This window comes from Watersipora subatra, chromosome 7 (genome assembly GCF_963576615.1).
Source record: "Watersipora subatra chromosome 7, tzWatSuba1.1, whole genome shotgun sequence".
Classification (NCBI taxonomy): domain Eukaryota; kingdom Metazoa; phylum Bryozoa; class Gymnolaemata; order Cheilostomatida; family Watersiporidae; genus Watersipora; species Watersipora subatra.
Window position 1 is genome coordinate 29,793,993 of NC_088714.1, and position 11,246 is coordinate 29,805,238.

Below are 11,246 nucleotides of genomic sequence, written 5' to 3' on the forward strand. Positions count from 1 at the left end.
ATGCCCTTTAGTATTAAATGCCTGATAGCTATCAAACTCAATGTAAATGTTGCTACTACGGGATGACTCATTGGAAAAGTCATAAAACATTCTCAAATAGATTGTGACTATTTATATAATATATAGGCAAATCATTAAATTATTATTGTCATATTATATGTATGGTTTTTTGAGATAATGAGGTGATCTTTCTATCAAATTACTACTAGCAGTGAAGAGCCATTTTGATGATGCCTTCCACTATATTGTTTAGCATTCGACTAATGTATCTTTGACTAAGACTAATGTATCTTTGACTAAGACTAATGTATCTTTGACTAAGACTAATGTATCTTTGACTAAGACTAATGTATCTTTGACTAAGACTAATGTATCTTTGACTAAGACTAATGTATCTTTGACTAAGACTAATGTATCTTTGACTAAGACTAATGTATCTTTGACTAAGACTAATGTATCTTTGACTAAGACTAATGTATCTTTGACTAAGATTAATGTATCTTTGACTAAGACTAATGTATCTTTGACCAAGACTAATGTATCTTTGACTAAGACTAATGTATCTTTGACTAAGACTAATGTATCTTTGACTAAGACTAATGTATCTTTGACTAAGACTAATGTATCTTTGACCAAGACTAATGTATCTTTGACTAAGACTAATGTATCTTTGACTAAGACTAATGTATCTTTGACTAAGACTAATGTATCTTTGTCTAAAATTAATGTATCTATGACTAATCTTTTATTTTTTAGCTTGCTCTATGATATGTTTTTAACCTCCGTTGCTACAATGTAATTGAACCATTTGTTGTATGCAGTCTAATAAAAACATTGAAAACATGGCAGTACTATAATACTACTATTAACTTTAAATCAACAACTTTCATTATATCACTTAGCTTTTTGTGATTTCAACCAAGACCCATTCAACTTTTACGGTAGAACTTTGCAACAAATGAAATGGATACAGTAGTTAATTTTGATGTCAGAAAATCACCAGTTCTTAGTTGTGCTCACAACTCGTTAGATAAATTCATTTTATTTTTCTCAAGGCATGATTAATAACATTGTAGTAATCTGCATTTTTCATATTGTCATGTGACCTTGTCTTGGAGTTGTAATGGAAACGCTGATCATTAATTACTATATTTTTTGTTGCAGTTTGTAGTTACCAGTCTGATCGCGCTGAGAAACTCTTATCAGATTATTCTATTATCTTGACATACTAAAATATGTGAGTATCAACCGTGAAAGCTTACGATGGCTGGCGGCAAGGCAATGGAGGATCCTCCTTCTAACCAAGTAGACAGAGGTTTGAATGTTCTTAAGACCGCACCTGTCAACCATGGGAAAAATGTAAGAATACATTTATTGATTGATATTTACAGGTATATCACACATAATAACTCATTTATTTAGTCATATTAGCAGGTTTATCACATATAATAACTCATTTGTTTAGTCATATTACCAGGTGTACCACACATAATAACTCATTTGTTTAGTCATATTACCAGGTGTATCATACTTAATGACTCATTTGTTTAGTCATATTAGCATGTTTATCCCACATAATAACTCATTTGTTTAGTCATATTAGCATGTTTATCCCACATAATAACTCATTTGTTTAGTCATATTAGCATGTTTATCCCACATAATAACTCATTTGTTTAGTCATATTAGCATGTTTATCCCACATAATAACTCATTTGTTTAGCCATATTAGCATGTTTATCCCACATAATGGCTACTATGAAATAAGGTATAGTTTAAATAGTTTTTAATGTTTTTTTAATGTTAAAAAACAACTCATGTTGTCAAAATGTATAATAACAAAAAACTCTATTGAGAATAGTTGTTCGGAAGTCTTCTTCATGTCAGCTTTTCTGATCAAGTCTATAATGAAATATTCATTTTCATCAGATTTTCATTGTAAGCATAACATCTGGCTTCCATTCATAAGTTATTTCCTCACTGTATTGAAGTGAAAACTTGTAGTACTGTCTTCATAATGAAGTATGACTAGCTACCTGCTTTGTTCAGATATATTTCCAATAATCTACAATGCGAAGAACATTCCTTTTCAATATTGAACATCTTGGTGATGGGTAGAAGCAAATTTGTAACGGTAAAATAGTAGTTGCGATAAGAGATAGTAGATGTACTATTGGTTTGCCCTGGAGAGTATAGGCAGATGTAATTCATGCACTGAAACATCAGAATTGATTTTTAAGATCTTCCAAGTGGAGTCACTTGAGCAACTAGGGGTAATGTCAGTCAGATATTGTACTAATCATTTCTGTTCCTCCTATCTGAGTGAAAATACATCTCACTTTATTAACACTCATTCCGTTCATTGTTTCCAGTCCACTCCTTGGTGCAGTCAATTTAACATAGATCATAACCTTTTTATATTAAAAACCACTTGAGTTAGTCAAATAATACTGTTTAGTCACCTTTCAACTATTATCTTATACTATCTTATTAACATTATATTAACCGGTTGCCTTCACTCTTGATTTGAAAGTGTTTTATGATAGATCTATAACTTGAAACTCTTTCTATGTGGATTCATTGAGTCCTTTTTGCAGCCCATCATTAAGGTGGGTAGTACAATATATTTGAGGATTTTGTCCAAGGCACTTGCTTTTTAAAACCTTTGTTGACAGGAACTGTACTAAAATTCATTCAATTGTAGTTGAAGTATAAGATCGATTATTAAATGCAAAGGATATATGGTTGTTATTACTACTTATGCTTGCTGTCTAATCTGTAGGTACCAAATCAGCATAAAATTCTGACTAGCTTTGTGGCTGGTGGAATTGCAGGAGCGGTTGCCAAAACAACCATTGCACCATTTGATAGGACTAAGATCAATTTTCAGGGTAAGTCGAGAATTTAGCTTATTTAACTGCTATATCTGACTCTACCTGCTGTAATTAAAGAGCCCAGACAAAATTTTTAGGGTACATGCGCTTAAGTCCATTTAGCGCTTCTAAAATAAAGGTTTGTATAGAAAATTCATTTTGCTATGTCTAACACGATTTTATATTTTATAACTGTACCTTGTTAGGAGTGTGACTTATGCACTTTTAGCACTGGGATTTTTAACTCTATCCTTTTGTATTACCTGTGTCTTTGTATGAATGAATTGTACGAAAATTATTGGGATTCGCTGTTAAACTATTTTCTCTATGATTGATTTGGCTGACACGCTGTGTATTGCGCAGTGCCTAGCTAATAAGCATAACAAACTAACATCTCAGATTAAGCTGGTGAGTGAAAAAATCAAATCTACACTTTATTTGCACTTTTTTAAACTTGTGGTTTTAATTTAACAAGATCAGAGACATTAATCTTCATATCGTAAACTATAGAAACTCCATAATAATGCCCATGACAGTTGCAGTAGGGTCTCCGGCTCATTTCTTGTTCTGAATCAGGTCAAACTGTTTTATTGATGGAAGAATGCATGTAGATATTTCATTTACTTTCAAGTATCAAGAAACAGCTTCAGTACAAAAGCAGCTTTGAAGTTCCTTGTGAACACTTGTCGGACAGAAGGAGTGACCAGCTTGTGGCGAGGCAATAGTGCTACCATGATCAGAATAATCCCTTACGCCGCTATACAGTTCACCTCACATGAGCAGTTTAAGATATTATTCTCTAAAAAAGGTCAAGAGTAAGTACACGCGAATTGGTACGTTCTACCAAATTGGATTACAGGTGTTCTCTTGTAAAGACTAGACCAAGTTTGAACTAACTTAGTTTTATTATAGTTAGTAACTTAGTATAATATGACTTAGATACTAATTGTAATAATGCTTATATATTATAGATATATTGTAATAATGCTTATATATTATAGATATATTGTAATAATGCTTATATATTATAGATATATTGTAATAATGCTTATATATTATAGATATATTGTAATAATGCTTATATATTATAGATATATTGTATAACTCTTTGGTTAACCTTTTTGTTTTCAGTTCTCACCATTCTCGTCACTTTCACTTACAAAGCTGCAATATATCAGAAAACTTGGAACATTTTGACATTTTGCTGTGGTATTTTGACAGTTACTCTGGGTCTAGGATAAAACATTTGCTCAAATTTTGTATTATATGTTAAACGTTTGGATTTTGAGACTAGTTGAATGCCCGGCGTTGCACGAGTAATAAAAAATTTTTTGCACAGAAAATTTATTTTTAATTAACATATATAACATTTACCATTCTGACTTTTGAAATAAGGTGTTTGTTTATTTCTGTATACTGTGTTTATTTCTGTCTAATTCATACTCTATCGGCTGCATTGCTTACTACTGATTGCGATAGCCTTGCAATGGTGATAAATAGAGGCTTCATTTTTGACTAACTGGATATAAAGAAAAGTTTGATGTGTTAGCTAAGCGGTGGAACAGCCAACAGGAAGTACTTACTAGTTAAAATAGAGTAACAGACTGTCTAGTTTAACCAAGGCTAGCTGATAGGTGTCATTTTGACCTCACCCAGCGCCTTGTATTCAGAAGGTTTCGTGGACAAGCTCTTCAGTTTTAATGTAGTTGTTTTATCACTCTTTCTCATCAGCTACTTGCCACCAGCCGAAAGATTTCTAGCTGGATCCTTTGCTGGCATAACCTCTACCTCAGCCACATATCCACTGGACCTAGTCAGGGCACGCATGGCCGTCACCAAGAGGAATACGTAAGTCATTAGAGTTTCAACTCATTACCGAAGAAGATGCATTCTAGAAAAATGATGTTTCTAGTAGTTCTTGTGTTGGAGTGACTGAAGCCAGTTTTGAGCTTAATGCTGTTCCAATGCAGCATAGTCAATCCTTTACACATGAACTTAAGCCGTTCTGACATTTGTTTTGTCGATCAAAACTGTCATATGTTGGTGCAAATGTTTTATAACAATAAATTGTGCTTTGTTCGATTCGTTCTATAGTCTAAAAACAATGAAAAAATAATTAAACTTATTACATATAGCGTCACAACAAATACATTCTATCAAATGATATAAAAATCTAAACTATATAAAAAAAAAGTGATAGTCATTAAAAAGAGGTTTAGACTGTTACTTTACCCAAGACGTATTGGAATGAAATTGTATGCTTGACAATGCCTATGCCTGCTATAGTGAGTAATAGAAATACTCAGTGTGATCTGGTCTAACCTTTTCTAAGCAGTTTAAAATTTTAAATTACCTCAGTTTAAAATTTTTGTTAGTTTTGCGTTTTATTTTAAGTTTTGTCAAGTTTTTGACTTTTGCTTTTAACACTTAGAAGCTTAACCTTGTATACACAAGCCTCCTTATCCTAGACCTTACCGTATTAACAGATTTCCATCGACTGTGAAAACACAACTCCTGAACTGAGTATCATTTTGAAATTCTAAAACTCGGGACTCAATGAAAAAACAGAAATCAAATATAGTGAAAAGGTTTTTTCCTATCTTTTCAAAAACGTGATGCTTTAGAGGTAACGGAAGAAACATAATGGTAAATGTACCCCAAGCCTAATTTAGTGTGTATATTTCGGTCGGTTAGAAGTTCCTTTGGTATTTCGACAATGTCTAAAAACTAACGGTTCGATCAACTTGAAACCTCGGAATGATAATGTATATGGCACAAACCAACCCAAACTTTCGTACTCCTCTGTTTCCTCGTACTTCTACTCCTATGCTTCATATGAAACGGGCATATCTTGTTTGTGCGATCCCTTGAGGATCCAATATGGTGTCTGTTAAGCTTACCGCAAGCAGAGACTGTGCCTGTTTTTATGAGCACTGTTACACAGACAATGGCCCCTGTGCGATTGCAGTACTCCAATCACATTTTAGCCAGAGTTTTTCTTTTTGTGAAGATGAGCATTCAGCGCACACATCTGCATCCTCGCTCAAAGACTGCTTTAGAAGTGCGCTAACCATAGAGTTATCTTCCTAGAGAGGAAGATAACTCTATGGTGCTAACTAAAGATTGTGCCCAATTATGCAATGTACTAAAAAGTGTTTAATTTCAAATATTGACTTTGAAAGATCGAATTATGCGTTTGAACTTTGTGTTAGTCTGGGGTTTGGTGCACTTGCTCGTATTTTCAAGCACTATAACCTGAAGCAAAGGCTGTTCAGCATTCTAAGGTATTTTTGCTTTATGTATTGTTCTGGAATGTGTGGGGCCAGTCACTGGTAATCGTGTCCTGCATTTAAGATTTTTCTCTATGAAATGTTATTTTTCAATGACCTAATCATTTCCTCAGACCTAAAATTGCTAGAGTTAAGTCATTGACATCTAATCCAATTTCTCCTAGTTCTATGGGGATGCTTGTAATGCCATCTTGTGACTGTGAATTGATATCACCAGTGTTCTATGACTTACTATGCTATTTTCATAAAGTTAGGCACTAAAGCTAAACATAAGGGTTTAATTACCTCCCCTTAGGTGTAGTCACGATATAATAGATTTTTTTGATGAAATGAAGGCTTCTTTTCCTTTCCTGCTAAATGTTTGTATTACTTTAATGAGACTTGAAAATATTTTTAAAATTCGATGTTGGGTCGCTAATAAATGCGTCTACGCACCAGAAAAGCTAGCGGTGGCTTCATTGCTGCAGATCATGAGCAATAAGCCAGCATAAGTTTAAACATAGTCTATCCATGTTAGGATTGTAATATGAATAATGCATTTAATGTAGCAGTTTACAGGTCAGACAACTTCATCTTAACCACAAGTAGTTTCCTTATGGAGCACTAGCACAGGTCAATGACCTCTGTAGATTATCATTGTTATATCTATTTAAGCCGATTATAGCCCAGGCTAGTTTCTTTCAGGCTTGTTTTCTTAGAATCTTGTTTGAGATCAACATAATATTTGCTGTAGACTTTTAGAAAGTGAGTTTGTTTGACTGTTAAATTATTTCGTGTTACAGCATATAAAGTAATGTAATGTACAGCATGTAAAGTGGTGAACTATGCAATAGCTTTATCTTTTTGTCTGTGTTTGTTGCAGGTTTCATTCCGCATATGAAGTTCTAGTAAAGACATACAAATCGGAAGGTTTTCTTTCATTATATCGAGGATATGTGCCCACAGTCTTGGGTTCAATACCATATGCTGGTATTAGTTTTTTTACTTATGACTCTTTAAAGAAGATGCACTCAGGTATGTAATAGTATCACTGGAGTTTTCTCATCTTGATCATAATTTGTCAGCAGCAGTGAGTAGATAGCGAGGAAGATTCATTTTGTGATATCTATGGTTTGGTAACCATTTTGTTTGAAAATATTGAAGGGATTCTTGATTTGAATTAAACTACAGCTGAAAAATATATCTGATAAAGTTATACCCTGCAGCTAAAACTATTCAAATTTTTCACAAGCATCTCCCCATATAAATTTGAATTTTAGTTTAGCAGTGTCGAGGGAGAAATGAGCTCAGAGAGCACCAGCTATGTAAACTAGATATTTAATTATATGGTGGTATCTTACCAGGAAGCGATACTGCTAATCACAATCTGTTCAAATAACACGATTGCTCATGTTCAACTTGGAGCTCATCTTCTACCAAGCATGGCCATCTGAGTGGAACATAGAAGTGTTTAGACAATTGTGTAAACATCGTTTTATATAAAGCTTCACTTCTGGTGGTGGTGTGCGTTCAGTAAATTTACATACACTTGCATTGAGCTGAATTTTTTTTACACTTTTTTAAGCTTAGAACCACTGCTAAAAAGAAAAGTATTGACTGGAGGACTTTTATATCAGTCTAAACGAGCAAAATAGTCTAAATTCTATTAATAATCAAAATATTAGTTATTAATCAAAAAACGGATTTTACGAATTATTTGATATACAATTTTGGAGTTCCCTTTTTAAACATCTAGGCAAGAAAAGCTTCCAATATATGGGAGTCACCAACAGAGTAAAGAACGGAGAAGTGGAATTGTTGTAGTTAGGTGACCTTAGCTACGTTTTGAAGTGGGTTTTTTGGGATGAAAGTTAGTGTCTCAGTAATATGTTATCAATTAGAGGCGTGGCATTTCCGCCGCCACAGCTAACTAGCTATGCCGTCATTGTCTAAGCTCTCATAATCGTAAACTCAGATGTCCATCTTTTAGCTCTCCTTCTGCGAATCTGTACCTAGATCATTGGTGATTTTTATGTTTCAAAAATGTGTAAAGCACTCGAGCCGGTCCGTTACTCTCCACAAGACAGGCAAAGCAAATAAGCACAATGAATGCTTAATTACCAGAATATATGTATTTCACCACAAATATATATAAACTAGCTGTGCTACCCGGCGTTGCCCGGGTATTAAAAATCAGCTTATAAACAATGAGAGGTAAAGTTGCCTTTCTCTTGTTATTAGCCTGGCGCATTGCCAGTGGATAATTTGAGTAAGCTTACTAATATGAGCTACGGCTTCTCATGACTTAGCGTCATGACTGAAAGCGTAGCGTATCTGCTCCCAGATAGCGACATATATTGCCTAACGAATCTATCAAGCATGTGTGGCTAAATTGGTAAGGCGTTGAACTGGTGAACTGGAGGGCCTGAGCCGAGTCTCCTGTCATGGTAGAGAGGCTCGGCTGCGTCGGTGGTCATAGGGTTGACTTCGCCGGCTCTAATCACATCGCCTTGCCATAACAAATGTTTAAAACTTGTACTCACAACTTCTTCCAATACTTATGTATATTTACCGGAAGGCAGTAAGATGTTGGCTGCTCATAAAATTGTCATGAAGTCAGTCATGAGTAGTCAATGACTACTTATAGTTAGTAGTATTCCAAGTGCTCCAATATCTATGTCAGTGACACAGCAGTCAAGAACAGTCTTATGTTGTTTGTTTGTAGAGCAGTTTGAGAGTGAAATAAACGCTTTTCATAGAATGTTTTATGGTGCTATAGCCGGAGCGTTTAGTCAATCCTGTACATATCCCTTAGACATTGTGCGGCGTCGGATGCAAACAGCGGGTATGTATGTGTGTATTACCTGCTTGAAATCTAGCTGCTGGCTGGTCAGTCCACGTACATGTGCTTTATTTTTAGCCATTAATAACACCTATAATTCCCTGTTCTTTTCCTTGAAGTGTTTCATATTCTCTACATGTACTCAGAAGGGTACATGTGGGTTGATAAATATAAGAAAAAATATTTCGACGTAGACAGATCTATAGATTTGAAGTTATCATCTAAATGTCGCTTTCAATGATGTTGCGTATAAACATTAACTATGTATTAAGATTTTGGGCCCTAGTTTTTAATCATGTATTGTAAAGTATGTACACATCTACTGTCAAAAAAGTTTACTCAACTTGGATATCACATACCATTGTGTACCTCGATCATTGTGTAAACTATTGTTCATGTAATTGTTTAAAAGTGTAACAGGTATGCAGATCCAAACACCACACCTATATTCGCTATGGTACTAGTTGTGGCACATCCTGTGGTATTTCTGGGTCTTAACAATTAAATTGTATAATGCTTTTGTGAAAAATTAATTTTTGCAATATACACATGTTTAATAATATTTTGACAAAATCGTTGACTACCTCTATAGATTGTTGTTTAAGTTTTGATATCCTTTAGCAGTATAGGAGGTTGAAGATAGGTAGGAGTAGTGGTTTTGGAGTGAACCCTTTTAATCGACTTTCTTTTAACTTTTTATCCTTGCTACCACTTTTGCTTTAGTTGCGCTGCTATCTTCTCATAGAAAATGTTGTCTGCACAGACCACATTGTAACCTGAGTTCTGTATGCAATGATAAAAGGTGAAAATGTCAGATTCCCTTCACAAGTTGGTATACCCAAACACAGCACCCTCTTAGACGCCAATGGGCAGCAGTAATAATGTTATGGAATACTTTCACACAGGTGTAATAGAAGGCAGAGAGAAATGCTATAACTCTATCCTTGGTACTATAAAACGCATCACTATCGAAGAAGGATTCATTCGTGGAATGTATAAAGGTCTCTCTCTCAATTGGATAAAGGGTCCGATCGCTGTTGGCACTAGCTTCATGACATTTGAGACAGTCCAGCAGTTTTTACGACGCTTTGAAATTTTCCATGAATAGCCAATTGTTTGCCAAAGCTGTTCCTTGATCTGCCCGCAGTACTGTTAAGTATTCTATTTGCTCAATTCCTAATTTGATGCAACCAAACCAGTTAGTTTCGCTCCTTATGTCTGGGCTTTCTTATCGTGTAACAAAAGTCTGTGGTATATGTGTATGTTTAGTTCAACACATCGTGTTACAAAATAGTTTTACTATCCATTTTTAATGTTTTGAGTGAGATTTTACTGCAGTATTGGAGAAGAGATTTATCTCCACCACAAGTTGCTGGTCACTTTATTAAGAGAAGACAACTGCAATTTTGAGCTGTTCATAGTATGATTTCTGTGATTGAACTTGTCATTTGCTATAAACAATACCTTTGCACTATCTCATTATTATGATTACTATTCCAGCCCAATCGTTTTAGTTACTATTTTTTCATTCGTTTTAAATTTTGTTGGCTTCTTATTGATTGTTAACATTTCCTCTGTGCTATTACAATTTATTTTCTTCATTTTAGTAGAGCTATTAATGCTGTTTAACGGATTTCTTATGCTATAAAGCCTCTTTCTAAAACTAATTGTTATGACAGATTCACACACTTTATGCCATGTGTTGGCATTAGATTTAGTTTCATTTTCTTTATATATAAATCTAAATGTTTGTCTGTCTGCCGTTCGTCTGTCCAGGTATAGCCATGAAGTTATAGCAATGAAAAATCGCCTTCGTATTGGATTTGAACTCGCAAGTCTACTAACAAGCACGCGTAACCACAAGCCATGCTTATCGTTCCCTCGCTCTTGTAGATTGTAGACCCAATATCCTTTTCAGATTGCACATGCGGAATGTGCACTTTTGAATACATGGTGCGCCCTCGGGTTACAATGACCCTACCCTGTTGTATGATTTCTTTTTGTCTTGCGATGTGGAAAACGATGTTTTTGCCCATAAACATACTAAAGTTACTGTAGGTAGCTATAGTTACTAAGGTTAACATTATTTTGTTACTCATTTTTAATATATAGAGTACATATATAAAATTTTGATGACTTTTATGAAAGGGTGTCTGTATTAGATAATTAATGTAGGTTTCTATACCCACTATACCACATTTTCGCCTTACGATGCCAACACTGGAATGAATTAAACTCTTATAATGAGAGTCCACATGTGTA

General features: G+C 34.5%; 1 protein-coding gene across 1 annotated transcript; it reads left to right on the forward strand.

Annotated features, from left to right (window-relative positions):
- The first annotated feature begins 1,152 nt into the window (after positions 1 to 1,152).
- On the forward strand, positions 1,153 to 10,667 carry LOC137399456 (mitochondrial coenzyme A transporter SLC25A42-like). The gene is made up of 7 exons (XM_068085581.1): positions 1,153 to 1,359; positions 2,783 to 2,891; positions 3,505 to 3,688; positions 4,605 to 4,721; positions 7,026 to 7,177; positions 8,868 to 8,987; positions 9,890 to 10,667. The coding sequence occupies exons 1-7, from the start codon at positions 1,264 to 1,266 to the stop codon at positions 10,090 to 10,092; spliced, it is 981 nt and encodes a 326-aa protein (XP_067941682.1). The 5' UTR covers positions 1,153 to 1,263; the 3' UTR covers positions 10,093 to 10,667.
- The last annotated feature ends 579 nt before the right edge of the window (positions 10,668 to 11,246 follow it).